This window comes from Eutrema salsugineum, unplaced genomic scaffold, assembly GCF_000478725.1.
Source record: "Eutrema salsugineum unplaced genomic scaffold, Eutsalg1_0 scaffold_1, whole genome shotgun sequence".
Taxonomy (NCBI): domain Eukaryota; kingdom Viridiplantae; phylum Streptophyta; class Magnoliopsida; order Brassicales; family Brassicaceae; genus Eutrema; species Eutrema salsugineum.
Window position 1 is genome coordinate 5,074,984 of NW_006256909.1, and position 15,741 is coordinate 5,090,724.

At 37.4% G+C, this 15,741-nt stretch overlaps 3 protein-coding genes and 1 non-coding gene across 5 annotated transcripts; 2 read left to right on the top strand and 2 right to left on the bottom strand.

Moving 5' to 3' along the window:
• Positions 1 to 5,773: 5,773 nt before the first annotated feature.
• TRNAG-GCC lies at positions 5,774 to 5,844 on the bottom strand. Its single transcript has one exon. It is a non-coding gene; the product is annotated as a tRNA-Gly (tRNA).
• Positions 5,845 to 6,358: 514 nt separating this feature from the next.
• On the bottom strand, positions 6,359 to 8,564 carry LOC18028898 (probable L-type lectin-domain containing receptor kinase VII.2). Its single transcript, XM_006412906.2, has one exon. The coding sequence runs from the start codon at positions 8,554 to 8,556 to the stop codon at positions 6,502 to 6,504; it is 2,055 nt and encodes a 684-aa protein (XP_006412969.1). The 5' UTR covers positions 8,557 to 8,564; the 3' UTR covers positions 6,359 to 6,501.
• A 920-nt stretch (positions 8,565 to 9,484) lies between these two features.
• On the top strand, positions 9,485 to 10,191 carry LOC18028899. The gene has a single exon (XM_006412907.2). It carries the CDS (start codon positions 9,651 to 9,653, stop codon positions 10,125 to 10,127), a length of 477 nt encoding a protein of 158 aa, XP_006412970.1. The 5' UTR covers positions 9,485 to 9,650; the 3' UTR covers positions 10,128 to 10,191.
• A 2,873-nt stretch (positions 10,192 to 13,064) lies between these two features.
• Positions 13,065 to 15,721, top strand: LOC18028900 (mannan endo-1,4-beta-mannosidase 5). Of its 2 annotated transcripts, XM_006412909.2 has the most exons (5): positions 13,066 to 14,163; positions 14,399 to 14,596; positions 14,689 to 14,811; positions 14,902 to 15,113; positions 15,194 to 15,596. In XM_006412909.2, the coding sequence occupies exons 1-5, from the start codon at positions 13,804 to 13,806 to the stop codon at positions 15,594 to 15,596; spliced, it is 1,296 nt and encodes a 431-aa protein (XP_006412972.1). In that variant the 5' UTR covers positions 13,066 to 13,803. The 2 variants fall into 2 exon arrangements, with proteins under 2 accessions (XP_024005659.1, XP_006412972.1); XM_024149891.1 differs by having other exon boundaries at positions 13,065 to 14,163; positions 14,689 to 15,113; positions 15,194 to 15,721.
• Positions 15,722 to 15,741: the final 20 nt, after the last annotated feature.

The window sequence follows — 15,741 nt, forward strand, 5'->3', positions numbered from 1 at the left end:
GACGACATGTTGCTGATGGCGTTCACAGAATTTGATCATGATACGCTGTTGATGGCTCTCACAGGAAATGAGAAAGGTGAAGAAGTGGTTCCTAGATTCTGGTTGCAGCAATCACATGTGTGGTAACAAGTCTTGGTTCTCCACACTCGACGAAGAATTTCGTCATTTAGTGAAGCTAGGAAACAATTCTCAATTAAAGGCGATGGGAAAAGGGAACGTGAACGTGCAAATGAACGGAAGATCACACACAATCACTGATGTGTATCATGTACCTGATTTGAAGAGCAACTTGTTCAGTATTGGACAACTTCTCGAGAAAGGATGTGAAATCTTGATGAAACACAGAGTTTGCAAGCTGTTTCATCCGAAACTAGGTCAAGTCATGGAGTCAAAGATGACAACAAACAGATTGTTCAAAATCATGGCAACCAAAAATCCGATGAACGCTGCATCCAAGTGCTTGCAGGCTGTCACAACAGATGAGTTTCAGCTCTGGCATCGCAGATATGGACATCTCAACTACAAGGGTCTGAGAACTTTGAAATATCAGAATATGGTGAAAGGGTTGCCACATCTAAAGACAACGGAGGAAGCTGCAAAGTGTGTGAGCTGTTTGGTGGGAAAACAACATCGGGAAAGCATCCCAAAGAAGAGTTTATGGCGTTCATCCCAGAGATTGGAACTGATACACTCAGATCTCTGCGGCCCAATCTCTCCAGCGTCAAACAGTGATAAGAGATATATTCTCACCTTTATTGATGATTACAGCAGAAATGTGTGGATTTATTTCTTATCACATAAATCTGAGACTTTTACTTTGTTTACAAGATTCAAAAGTCAGGTGGAGAGAGAAACTGGAGAGGCGTTGGTGTGATTGAGAACAGACAGAGGGGGTGAATTCATGTCTAATGAGTTTAAACTTTTTTGTGAAGAGACGGGGATAAGCAGACAGCTCACAACAGCCTTCACGCCACAACAGAACGGCGTCGCCGAACGCAAAAATCGTACTATTATGAATATGGTGCGATGCATTCTAAATGACAAAGGAGTCCCTCGACGGTTCTGGCCTGAAGCAGCAAGATGGGCAGTTCATGTTCTTAATAGAAGTCCAACCTCTGTAAAACCAACGGTGGACTATTTCAGAGTGTTTGGTTGTCTGGCACATGTCCATGTTCCAGATCAAAGAAGGAAGAAGCTGGACGATAAGAGCATCACATGTGTGCTAATTGGAGTGAGCAGTGAATCAAAGGGTTACAAATTGTATAACCCAGTTACGGAGAATGTCGTAACGAGTAGAGACGTTGTGTTCGAAGAAGAGAAAGGATGGGATTGGGAAAAGAAAACTGGAGAAATAAACAGAGAGCAGCTGATTTGGGAGGATTTTGAACCTGATATGGAGCAGAATGAGGACCCTCTTTCACCACAAGCTACAGTACCAGAGGTGATTCCTCAGACAAATCCTCCATCGCCTCAAGCTGTAGCGTCAGAAGAAACTCTTCAAATTTCTCCAGCTCAACGAATTAGAAGACAGCCCACTTACTTATAAAATTACACCACGGGAGATGAATTATCTGAAGACGAAGAAGATATAACCAACTTTGTGATGTTCACTTCAATGGACGATCCAGTCACATATGATGAAGCCAAAGGAGATGAGAAATGGGTAAAAGCGATGGAAGCTGAGCTGGATTCAATTGAGAAAAATGGAACATGGTTTCTTACGGTGTTACCAAGAGGAGCAAAGAAGATTGGAGTGAAGTGGGTTTATAAAACAAAGCTCAATGAGAAAGGAGAAGTAGACAAATACAAGGCTAGACTCGTCGCAAAGGGGTACGCACAACAACAAGGTGTAGATTATAATGAGGTGTTTGCCCATGTAGCAAGATGGGACACAATACGTATGATCTTAGCACTGGCGGCTCAAGAAGATTGGTGCGTGTACCAGTTGGACGTAAAGAGTGCATTTTTACACGGTGAGTTATCTGAAGATGTTTATGTGGAGCAGCCGTAGGGATATACAAAAAAGGAGAGGAGAACAAAGTTTACAAGCTCACAAAGGCTCTTTACGGCTTGAAACAGGCACCCCGTGCTTTGTACAGTAGAATCGAAGCATATTTCACCAATGAGGGATTTCAGAGGTGTGAATATGAGCACACACTGTTTGTGAAAATCGGTGAAGGTAACAAGATTCTCATTGTTAGTCTTTATGTGGATGATTTGATCTTTACGGGGAATGATATGAGTATGCTTGAAAAGTTCAAATCATCCATGAAGGAAGAGTTTGATATGACCGATTTGGGAAAGATGAAGTATTTTTTAGGGGTTGAAGTGATACAAGATGCAGATGGGATTTTCATTCATCAAAGGAAATATGCTGGAGAAATCTTGGAAAGATTTAATTTGCAGTGTGCAAATGAGGTTAAGAATCTAATTGTGCCAGGATCAAGACTCTCAAAGGAAGGAGATGGGAATAAGGTGGATCCGACGCTGTACAAGCAGTTAATTGGAAACTTGATGTATATTACATCAACGAGGCCAGATGTGATGTATGTGGTGTGTTTGCTGAGCAGATACATGGCGGATCCTACCGATCAACATATGCAGGCGGCTAAAAGAGTGTTACGTTATCTGAAAGGTACTCTGGATTTTGGTGTGTTTTACAAAAGAGGAGCTTTTGGTGAGTTAACTGTCTATACGGACAGTGATTACGCCGGAGACGTCGATGACAGAAGGAGTACAAGTGGTTATGTCTTTCTTCTGAGTGGGGGAGCTGTAGCGTGGGCGTCGAAGAAGCAGCCGGTGGTAACCTGGTAACCTTATCCACGACAGAGGCTGAGTTTGTTGCAGCGGCTTACTGGGCTTGCCAGTGTGTTTGGATGAGGAGGATTTTATCAGAGTTTGGATTGGAGCAGACAAGAAGCACGACAATCATGTGTGATAATAGCTCAGCTATTAAGTTTTCTAAGAACCCGGTGTTTCACGGACGAAGCAAACACATCGATGTCAGGTTTCATTTTCTAAGGGATCTTACTAAAGATGGAGTTGTTAAGCTTGTTCACTGTGGAACAAATGATCAGATTGCAGACATCTTAACTAAGCCACTGAGATTAGAAGTGTTCGTGCGTTTAAGAGAAAAGCTTGGAGTTTGCAGAAGGTTAAACTGAATGCTACCGCTTTCAGTTTAGGAGAGGCATTGTTGGGTTTGATTTAGTCTTTGAATTAGTTAAGAGTTTGAATAAATCTCCTAGATTGTAGGAGTCAACTAGTTGTTCAATTGTGCTTCTGTAAGTTTCTCTTTCGTTTGTTGTAGAAGACTTAGTCTTCATTGTTTGGCTATTTAAAAGTTAGTAAGCTATGATAATAAAGTATCGAAGTATTCAGCTTTTGTGTGAGTGTTCTTTGAAATCAACAGATGAGAAACAAACACCAAATTTAACCAAGCAATAACAATATTATCAGATAACTTTTAGATTACTGAATAACAAAATAGTCACGGACTTAATGCTCCTTCGGTTCTTCAGCAGACTATTATTCATTGTTGTCTTTTAATTCTAATAGATCACAAGTTCATACCATTTTCTTAACACAATATCCACATATGATACTCACTAAAACTAAAGACTTCATGATATTTTGGAATTATTAATGTACTTTTTTATATATCTTTTATTCGTGTGTTTAAGATAATAAGTAATTAATTAAGTAAGAGTAGGATAAGAAGGAATCGAAGTTGGAATACTTTTTTCACAAATTTGTTGGTCTCCCAGCATCAAGACTGATGGGATATTCCCATAAGAATCTTAAACATTGTCTCCAAAATATCTGTAGATATTATTTGTCTTTGTAAAGAAACCATAATCAATTCAAAATCCATCATCAATCTAATGTTCAACCAAAAACAACTAAACAGTTGAATATGTTGATAAAGTTCCATTTCTTAAGCTGTTCCACAAAGACATATACGAATAAACTACACAATAAACTAAGTCAATTTGCATTCATCGTACAAATTTAATACGTTTTGTTCAATGTAATATTTATAATTAAACTCACTATCAAACATTTAGTACTTGGATTTTTGTGTAAAGTGTAAGAATCAAATCTTAAATAAATAGCACTTTTTCATGTTGATAACAAAACACAAAAAAATAGAAGTTTTATCTGTATCATCAATACACCAAGACAACATTTTCTCCAGTAAAATTTAAATATCTCTTTAATAAAGAAAACAGAGTCGGCGAAAAAGGGCCAGTTAAGACGAAGACTAATGTGAGATTATTTAAATGAAAGTATCATCAAACATCAATTATGTCGAATAATCACAATTACGGAAATAATAACAGCCTTTTGAGGCTAGAAAACTATGTGCTAGATGAAAGCTGTAGCATAATTAGCGAACCTGTTAAAAAAATATCAATTGTACGGTAGTTTTGAATTTTAATTCAACAAACTTAATTCTTAATCCCACGATACCATAATCTATCCCAATACGTTTGTAATTCAACTGGTGTTTAACAGAGAGAGTAATATGCGCTTAACTGAAAAATTCAGCTAAACTACTTTACACCGTTCAAAACATCACTCTGAGACAATGCTAACCGGCGCTAATTACTTAACCATACCGAACGTATCGTTGTCTCTAGAAGAACAAAAGAGGTTTTAATAGTATGAGTTGTGAACGTGATATGATTGTAGGAAATTATTTGGAAAGCAAAAATTATGATGAACTCATCAAGTTACATGGGAATGAACTTTATACCTACTTCCTAGTTACGAAAATGGATGAGGTAAGCAAGAAATTAAATATATATCTTTGTCATCTGCTTCGTATATTTTCCCTGTACGACGACGACTTCATGTTAAAAGAATAGCAGTTAGGATATGGGTCGTGGGTCTAAAATCCCACCATATTAATAAATATATCAAACTTTAAATGATGTACCTACATGATAATCTCTTCAACCTAACCTTGATTAAAGAAACTGTTTAGAATGCTTTGTTGAGATAGTGGGAACATAAAATATGAGATTTTCTGAAACCACCATAATTTAACCTTAAATTAACGCTTGCAACTTGAGACGATACTTGAATAAAATTTTACGTTAATCATGCTTTTCAACTTTCAAGTAGTGTTAGTTATTTCTGAAAATAAGATGTTACCCGGAATCTAATTCGTCTATAGTAAAAAGAGAAGATTTTTTGTTGTTTCTTTAAGTTAGCGTATCTATAAAGAAGATTATCATCTCAAGGTACACTTTATCCTATGCATTAAATTAAACTGCCTTTTCACAACTTGTATCATTTCATAGGATAAAATTAATTTAAAGTTATACAAGTTCTTGTTTATTAAATTTTTACAAGTGGCTATATATATTAATCTACCTATTTAAATGAGCTTAGAAGATTTTGATTAGATTTGACCCACACTTTGATTTTAGTCGGATCCATCACACTCTAAGACGAACGTTTAAATGAAATAAAAAGGATCTTAAATTTTAAAATATACATCCAAATGATTCAAGGAGAGTGCATGTATTTTGTTGAACTCAAACCGGAACACCATGAACAACTTTTTAGTACTACCAGGCCTAACTCAACGGCCCAAATCTAGAAATAAGGTGGTGAATTGGTGATCTTGTTTCTGCGAGTTCCCAAGCAGACAATTACTCTAGTTGCAGCGTCTCCAGATTCACCACCTTATTCCAATAAGGCAATAATCTGAAGGCCGAAAAGTAGATGTTTGGAATATAAAAAAGGGTAAAAGTTGATAAACTGCACCAGCCGGGAATCGAACCCGGGTCTGTACCGTGGCAGGGTACTATTCTACCACTAGACCACTGGTGCTTCATTGATGATGTTAACACATAGTAAAATGATTTAACTATAGAAACAGCTTCAATCTCAATGATAAATGAAATTCATGCAATCTTAGAGCATGTCCATTGGAGTGTCATAACACAACTTGATCAAGCTGAAGGAACCAAAACTTCACATGTGGATATGATGTATTTTACAAATATGTCTACAAATCTCAACAATGTGATTGGCGATCGAATTCAAATCCGAAATGAAGTCTGGGATAGGTAAATACATCTTCGATTGAAAGCCGATTTAGTGGAATGGAACAAATTTGGTACTCCTGAAATTTAAATCAAAATGTTCTGTATTTTAAATATCTATAGTATCTATGTTTATGTTTTTGAATTTTCTTGTAATGATTTAAAAATCTATGTTCTATTAATATGAAAGTTTAAATTACATAAACAAAAAAAAAATTAATTTTTTATCCATAAGAACTCTTAACTCGGGTTCATTAATGGAAGCCCAAATCAACTTCAGTATCATCAATGTTCACGTCTCCAAAAAGTAATATTATTTTTAAGTTAACAACCCCATTAACAGTATGACTAATGGACATGCTCTTTATATACAGAAGAATCACACAACCTGTATATTACTATATCCTACATAGTAAACAAAAAAAAAACTCACACAAGTTTTTCACCTTCCCTGAAGAATAGAATCAGAACCCCCAAAAGAATTAGAATAAGAAGATGAGTTCCATACATCTAGGAACGTGGGATGTTGTTGTCTTCCCTCATCAGTTCCCAACAAGTAACAACTCTTCATTCTCTCTAACAAGCTCACTTCCATGCCTTCTCTTTCCATCTCATCACCATCATCACTCACTCTCCCTTGTTCCAATATATGCACCACTTGTCTCATCTTTGGACGCATCCTCGGATCAGGATGCACACACAACAGTCCTATCCTCAAACCCATCTCTACTTCTTTGGTCTCGAACCCTCCTCTCGTTTTTATCTTGTCATCTAAACCATCAACCACTTGGTCATTCTCCATTAGTCCCCACATCCATTCCACTATACCTTCTTTTCCTTCCTCTAGTGGCCTCCTTCCACACACTACTTCCAACACAAACACTCCAAAGCTATACACATCGGTCTGCGCCGATGCTCTCCCTGTCTTAACCAGCTCAGGAGCCATATAACCCGCTGTTCCAACCACGTGTGTCGTGCTAACCATCTCTTTCCTCGCGTTCTGCAACTTAGCTAACCCGAAATCACCTACCCTCGCATTCATATCCTTGTCAAGCAACACATTGCTCGACTTTATATCTCTATGCAACACTTTTGACTCCCACCCTTCGTGTAGGTATAACATCCCTGAGGCTACGTCTCTTATCACTCTCATTCTTTCTTCCCAATTCAACATCACGTTGCTATCAAATATCCGCTTATCTACGCTTCCATTCTCCATATACTCGTAGACCAATATCAGACTCTCTCCTCCTTTCTTGCACCAACCTTTTAGTCCCACTATATTCTTGTGTCTTAACCTCCCTAAGCTCGAGACCTCGGCCAAGAACTCACTCGTCCCAGCCACGCTCTCACGAGGGCATATCATTATCCTCTTCACAGCAACTTCTTTACCTTCCAACACTCCTCTATACACCTTTGAATTCCCTCCGTATCCGATCATATTCTCTTCCGAAAACCCTTTTGTTGCTTCCAAAACGTCTCTGTATTGCACTCTGTGAGGCCAATACTCTGTTTCCCAATCTTCCACATCATCGTCTAGTCGCCGCCTTTGCTGCCTTATAACATAGAATATGATCCCAATTACAAAGACTAGTAACACAACAGCACTAGCAGAGACTCCAGCAATGAAGCCTTTAGACTTAAAAACAGAGTCATCTTGCAATTGAAACGAAGGAAGATTCCTAGTCACTAAAGCGTCGCCAATGGAGAAATTAGAGTTGCTAAAGCTCCACGAGATGATCCTATGGCTCTGCACTAGTACCCCTGTGGATCCAGTGAATCCCACGAACATATCATCAAGTAAAACTCCAGTGAGATTCAACGGAATGCTTATGAGAGGTCTTAAAGGTTTCCTAGAGCCAGCTCTAGCCATCGTGACATTTATCGCTGACCCATTAAACTCAATCCAAGCCTGATAGTTCTCGCCATTGTTAAGCCTCAGCTCCGTGAATCTATCTCCGTCTCTGCCTCCACAGAAACCGGCGACCGCAGATGTAACGGAAGTGAGAGAATTGACGTCGACGCCGACGTGGTTATCGTTGATGTCATTGAACTCTTCGTTTCGGTAAACGTCGAATTCAACTCCAAAGATTCGGTTTTTGGAGTCGCCGTTATTTGTCAAATTGAGCATGCCGAGATGCTGAGCTGAGCTCGCGGCGGTTGTTTCGGAGAAGGGGAGGAAGACGAAGGCGAAGCCGTGGCCAGGGAGCCTGTTTTTGTATGGAGCTATGGAGAAGATGAATGATGTAGCGAAAGGGAGCGGCGAGGAGGAGGAAGCGGCGGAGATTCTAGAAGGGTAGAGGCCACGTCCGATGGAGAGAGTTGTTTCGTTGGTGAGGGTGAGGATCGACGGCGGAGATGTAACGGTGGCGGCGCCGACGAGAAGTGTGTTGGTGGTGGTGAAATTGGAGTTGTAGATGAATTCGATGCATGAGATTGATCGGAATAGTAGATGGGATGTGGCGAAAAATATAAAGATGGAAGCTTTGGACAACATGGTTAAAAGAGGGATTTTGATCAGAGGACAGGAGACGAAAGAGATGATCTTTTTGCGTGGAAGTGTTTAAGTTTATGAGAAGGAGGAAGAGGAACAGTTTGGTCAAAACTCAAAAAGAGATTTGACTGATTTTTCGTAGCTGTGTCAACCAAATTCAAATAAATTGTCTACAACTCGAAGATTCCATTTATATAAATGATTAATGAAATATTAGTTAATACTTTACGAATTTTGTGTTTGAACTTTTTATTTGAATAAACAAGAATGTGACAAAAAGACGTCACAATATCCGGCGCGAGAAGTCGTATTTTGTTTGATCTCTAATAAATTTAGCAATTGAAATTTATTTTTCCCCCCATTTTTCCTCATCCGAGCCGCTTGGAATTAATTGGACTTGGTATGGTCCTCTGTTCACATTTATGTGTATGACAGTAAGAGTGTATGATGAAAGTATTGGTCAAAAAAGTCAGCCTCGAATTGTCAAATTTTTCCTCTTCTAATTTTTCCCTTCGATTCTTGCAAACATATCGCACATTAGTCAACTTATTCGTTAACTGTAAGCATCGTCGAATTAATCCTGAGATCACGTCAAAGCCCTAATACTCTAATAGTATTGCTGATTACATTTTTTAATGAGTTCGATATGATATTATTGGTGTGTATGCATGTACATATTTCACTTGGTTCAAGAAAACGGTGCGTTTTTGGGAGATGAGCCGAAAGCGAATAGAGAAGAAAGAACAAAAAAATGGAAACAGAGCTCTCCAACTGTCAGTTTGCAGGAAAAGGCAAAGACTTTAAATGGACCGCTAATAAAAGGCACGTGACTAACACTGTCCAATCACTACGCACATTAGAAAGAGCGTGTTCTTCACGCAACAACAGATTCGACTTTGCTCAAGTAGAAACTAAAGAACGTACGGCCACTTTCCTTTTCTCACAATTCTTCACCGCAAACACTCACCCTAAAAAAAGGAATAAAGAGAAAAGAAAGAAAGCAAGAAGAAGAACATTACATTAGACAGAGAGAAGGGTATATTTACTATTTACCATAACTTTAACAAGCAGACAGAATCATCAGATCCGGTGTTTTAATGGCGGACAAGGAAGAACAAGAGACGGTGACATCGTACAAGCTGTTTCTGAGAGTCATTAGCAAGAGAAGAACATGGGTCTGTCTATTTCTTGTCGTCTACGCGATCCTCTTGTCTTCTTCATGGAACTCGCTGAATTCGATAGTGGATTGGTACGGAGAGAACCACAAGACATCATCTGGTTGGCCTGCGGTTTACGCATCGGTGCTTCTTGGGGCGGTGTTCGGAGTTCTGTCGATGGCGGCGGCGCTCTTCATAGCCGTTCCGGCCATAGTGGTGATCTGGATATCGGTGGTCGTGTCGATGGCGTTCGCCGGAAAATCGAGGAGGAGAGTGGTGGTGGAAGGGAGGAAAGTGACGAAAGAGATCGCTGGATTTGTGTTTAGGGTTCTTCTTAAAGAAGGCAACTTTGTGGCTCTTCTTTGTGCTCTTCTTGCTTACTTCGTCTTCTTCAACTCTTACTCTTCTTCCTCTTGATTCAGTTTTGCCAATTTGGTCATAAACAAAAACATTCACAACTAATATTGCCCTTAATTTAACAAGATTTGATTTCTTGAATCTGAAAAAAAAAAAATCGATCTTATTTGGTAGATGGATGTATTCTTTTTTTCTGATGTCAGATGGAATGCTTCTACGTCACAATACCAACACGTGAAGTGATTGTCTTTTCTTTTGTTATTTCTTTAAGAAACACAGATTCTTCTTTTGGTCTCTCTGTTTGTCTGTCACTCTGTCTCTCTGTCCGTGGAAAAGCGTCTGAAGCATAATGTGGGTTTTAAGGCCCATTGTGCTTACGGTTTACTATCGATAGCCCAGTTCATGTTCCTTCCATAGTTCCATGAATTAATGGAGAACTACTGATTACTTTTTCGTTTTGACAACAAGAACTACTAATTACTTGGTTAGCGAAGATGTAAAATGTTATTATAAAAAACGTTAGGTACAGATTTGACTAATCTTGTTTTTATAAATCAGCTTTTTGCTCGTTTTAAATATTGAAATGTTTAGAATTTTGTGAAATGCAAAATACTAGCTTTGAGCCTTTAACAATTGGTTCTCCTATAAGTTATAACAATGGGATAGATAACTGCCAAAATTTGATATTGATATGTTGAGAATTTTTCTTTTTATGGAATAAAATGTAAAATGTCTTACAAGATATGTATTTTAAGTGTTTGTTATTATTTTCATTATGTAACCTCACAAAATTAACGCCGAATATTGCATGTTTTCGATGAAAAAACTGGTTGATAAAATAATGGCCTAGAAATTATGAAATTGATAGATTCAATGACAAAAGAAGACGATAGATTGTGTCTCAGGTAGGAACTGCATGTGATTAGGTATGATCACATTGTTGTTGTTAGGTGAAAGCTTAAAATGTGGTGAGTAAGTTAATTCTTATAAATAAATAAATAAAAGAGAAATATTCCCCTTCACCTATTCTTCATCATGCGCATTGGTAAATAAGTGTAAGGAGGTGCTCAATCCAAGTCAATATGCATAGTTTGTAAGATGATTCAAATAAATAATTATATATCCATATGTGACAAAAAAATCTACATGTTCAAACATTTCCCCATGCTCTCGATCCATGGTGAATATAACTCTCATACATCATTTATACTCCATCTGTTTCACAAAGAGTGTCATTCTGACATTTTTCACACATATTAATAAAATTATTAAAAGTACAACTTTGTCATTTATTAAGACATTAAATAATTTGTTTTTCTCTAATAAATATATTAAATTAATAGAGTTAAAACTAGAATATTGTTTAAAATTTTGCATTGAAAATATAAAACGACACTCTTTGTGAAACAAAAATAAAACCTTAAAACGATATTCTTTGTGAAACGGAAAGAGTAGTATATTCACTTTAGTTTCGTTTACATTGTCTTAAATTATTATTCAGTCTCATACTCTCATTGGTTGGTGGTTGTACATCATTATTAAGAAGAATAATTGGCCTCTCTGCGTGTTATTTTGCTTTATATATATATATATATTTATCAAACCCAAAATTAGCAGTGGTTAGCTCCAAAAAAAAATCCTCAAATTTAGAGTCATTGAAGTGTCTCCAAAGACGATGTATGAGGTTGATAAATGGGAATGGTGTGTCAAATTGAACGAGAAAGTGCTTTCTAGAGTTAGAAATCATCACGGAATTACACGCCGTGAAACTTGAAGATACAAAGACTTGAAGATACAAAGACATTTGAAAATGTTTCAGACAAAATGTACAATGTTTTGAATAGAAATATTTGGGTTGGACACAATATCGTCAAAACCGATATCCCATTTCTGGCTGCCACTTACGGAAAGATTGGGAAAACTGCTCCAACACCAAGCTACATCATTGATACATACATGTGGTTGAGCTAAAACTTATGGACAAATACACTCAATCTGTAGCTGGATACAATCGGAAGTTTTTTCTCTCTTCTACGACAAACACACCAAAATGTTTCCGATTGTCGGCCAAAATCCTTGTAATGAAGGGAAAATTTGGAGGCGTCAAGAGGAGGAGGGTGGCAATCAATTGGGATTGAGGTTGTTGAGACTTTTATTTTTTCTTTGTATCCATACATTAGCTTTTTTTTTTTCTTTTTTTCTAAATGCAATGAAAGATAACTGCAGATGAAACAAGTGGGATTGAGGTTGTTGAGACTAAAAAAAAAATTAACAGTTATTCAGCTTTTATCTCCTAGTCTAACTGCAAGATGTTAGATGACTAATGTACAAACTTTGCACTTCCATCACTTGCAATTACAGTCACAGAACTATGTGTTATCAATGATTCTTCAGGCATTAAAAAGGAAAAAAGAAAAAAAAATTGTAGCCGACAACATTAAGTATTTTACTCTTGTCTTTTAATTATTATATACTATACCTGTAAGTTTTGTATTATTTTATATATCTATATAGTACCATAGATGTCGGCAACAACATGGAGAGAAAAACATATTACCAAATTCTAGCTGATTTCGTTTTGTATATTTAACTACCAATTAGTCAATAAAACATTAAAAAATACAAAGCCGAAGAGGGTTGTGGTTTGTGATGAACAGCCAAACAGGTTCACACATTTGATCATTAAAATTTATTTATTTGTTGCTAAACTACAAAGATAAAAAAAAAAATCTTTCCACAAATGTGATTGTCATGCTATCTATGCTACAACGTGGACAACACCTAAACGAGTGATTCTCAACATTTACATATAAAAAAATATGTTACTGAATGTTGAGTATATGCAAAAAACTAAATACTTTCGATGTAAAATGTAACTATTTTATGTATTTTCAGAGTTGACTTTTGGATTTCTACATGAATTATTATTAAGAGTAAGAAATTATCTTGAAAACGTTCTTAACTTCAAACGTGAGAAATCAAAGGTTGTGTGTTGTGGGGATTCACAATTCATTATTTTGAATCACATGATTGATGAACAATGAACATTCTCAAATATCTGAATGTGATGACACTCCAAAGCATTTGGCTTTTTTCTGTCTTTTTTATTAAAATTAAAATTTCATCATTAAAAGTTTTCAACAACATATTCGTCTTTTCTAATTTGATGTCTTATTGCTGATTAAGTTATGTGCTCTTTCTTCTTTCTTTTTGGTCAAGTTCTGTGATTTTCTCTTCAGCCATTTACAAACATCAGCATTATTATAAAATGGCTATAGGCTGTTTGAAGCCGAGAAGCTTTTTTCTTTTTAAGAGAGAAAATTATATTACAGCAAAAAAAAGAAAAATTTGGGTCTAAGATCCGTATTTCTTCTCCTTTTTATTTAATTTTTATTTTTGTCATCAGGTTTCTGGAAAGCACATATATATATATATATATATATTATATGTAAATACAAAAACACATAGATCTGTGTTTGTTGGGTTATTCAATTTTTCAATTCTTCATCAAGCTCACATTTTTCTGCTAGTTTGCATCTCCATTTTGCTTAAAGCCGTAAATGGGAGCGCTTATTTCAAATCTTGTTATCTTTGGTATAAAGGGATAATTTTTCCGTTTGGGTTTCATAAAAAGTTTGGATTTTCAGAGACATTCACCGAACACAGACAAGCTTTTTCTTCTGGGTGCTACCGACAAGGTCTCTGTTTCTCCAATTCTGGGTAGAAATTGCTGTATATGGCTCCGGCAAGGAACGGGGCAGTGCTACCAATTCTAGGCTTCCTGATATGTGCAGCTTTCATCTATTTCTCATTTCGAGATTTGTGGCTATATCACAAAGCGAAAACCGAGTTAGGGTTTGTGAAAAGGAACGGAACTCAATTCGTGGTGGATGGTAAGGCTTTGTATGTAAATGGGTGGAACTCGTATTGGTTCATGGACCATGCAGTGAATGAACACAGTAGATACCGAGTGAGTGAAATGCTTGAAGCTGGAGCCAAAATGGGTCTCACTGTTTGTAGAACTTGGGCCTTCAATGACGGTGGCTACAATGCTCTCCAGATCTCTCCTGGCCATTTCGATGAGCGAGTCTTCCAGGTACATTTTGTTACATGGCTTTGGAAGACTTTAACAAATGATAAGTTTAGTAGCTTCGTTTGAAAACTTACGACACATTTAGTTTATGAGGTGCTAGAAGCTGTTACTAGGCTTTTCTTTCGTTTCACTCTGTTGTTGATTTGATCACTGACTTACTTCCAACGAAGATGATAAGAAATGGAATATCCATTTCTCTGGATATTTGTTTAATGGAATTTGTATAATGCTTGTGCAGGCCTTGGATCATGTAATCGCAGAGGCAAGGAAGCATGATGTTAGATTGCTTCTTAGCTTAGTGAACAACTTGCAAGCGTACGGAGGGAAGTCACAGTATGTGAAATGGGCGTGGCAAGAAGGTGTTGGCCTCAGCTCCTCCAATGATTCCTTCTTCTTTGACCCATCTATCCGCAAATACTTCAAGAACTATCTCACGGTAATGGTCTTATCTACTTGCCAATATGATTGAACATAAATCATTGAGTGAGCGAAAGAGTAAAGATGGGATTCTGTTTCTTAAACTTGCAGGCTCTGCTCACCCGCAAGAACTCAGTGACTGGAATAGAGTATAGAAACGACCCTACGATTTTCGCTTGGGAGTTGATAAACGAGCCTAGATGCTCATCTGATGTCTCTGGCGACACCCTCCAAGTCAGTCCTCCATTTCACTTTTCACTTTTGAATCGTTTTAGGTTGTTTCTTATTCAGCAAAATATCAATACGTTTCTTGCGGAATCACAGGAATGGATAGACGAAATGACAGGCTTCATAAAGTCAATTGATGACAAGCATCTCCTCACAGTTGGCCTGGAAGGCTTCTATGGTCCCAAGAGCCCGAAACGCCTGACAGTTAATCCAGAACAGTGGCCTTCTGAGCTTGGAACCGACTTTGTTCGAAACTCTAATTCCTCAAACATTGATTTCGCATCCGTTCATATCTACCCTGATCACTGGTATGTACGTTGAAGATTTAATTGCCCTGAGCTCTTTGAAAGATTGAAACTTGGTAGCTGATTTGGCTACGTATGGACAGGTTTCATGATCAGAGCTTCGAAGATAAGCTAAAGTTTGTGGTGAAATGGATGCAATCTCACGTTGAAGATGGGATGAAGGAACTGAAGAAGCCAGTTCTGTTCACAGAGTTTGGGCTCTCGAACCTGAACAAGGACTACGAGCCATCGCAGCGAGAACGGTTCTACAGAATCATCTTCGATGTGGTTTACAAATCAGCAAAGCGAAGGAAGTCAGGTGCAGGCACACTGGTGTGGCAGCTATTCATGGAAGGCATGGAAGGTTTTAATGATGAATTTGGGATTGTTCCACATGAACAAGATTCCATGTACAGATTGATGATCGAGCAATCTTGCAGATTGGGTCGAGTCACAGGACGTCTTAAGGAACATAAGTTGAAAAAACTTTGTTCTCACAGACATTGAGAGAATCATATGTACACTGTTTTTTTCTTATACAGTGAAATCTGATTCTAATTTTGGTAAACTCTCTATAGATTGATGTATTCTGGTTACCAAGTTCGAGATAATAGAGAAATTCATATGATAAATTGAAAGAAAAACCAGAGAA

Excerpts from the sequence above, each read along its gene's own strand:
- LOC18028899 (XM_006412907.2), top strand. The coding sequence starts at position 9,651 with ATGGCGGACAAGGAAGAACAAGAGACGGTGACATCGTACAAGCTGTTT.
- LOC18028898 (XM_006412906.2), bottom strand. The coding sequence starts at position 8,556 with ATGTTGTCCAAAGCTTCCATCTTTATATTTTTCGCCACATCCCATCTA.
- LOC18028900 (XM_024149891.1), top strand. The coding sequence starts at position 13,804 with ATGGCTCCGGCAAGGAACGGGGCAGTGCTACCAATTCTAGGCTTCCTG. Across the intron at positions 14,164-14,398 it reads TCGATGAGCGAGTCTTCCAG|GCCTTGGATCATGTAATCGC; the intron begins GTACATTTTGTT and ends ATGCTTGTGCAG. Across the intron at positions 14,597-14,688 it reads ACTTCAAGAACTATCTCACG|GCTCTGCTCACCCGCAAGAA; the intron begins GTAATGGTCTTA and ends TTAAACTTGCAG.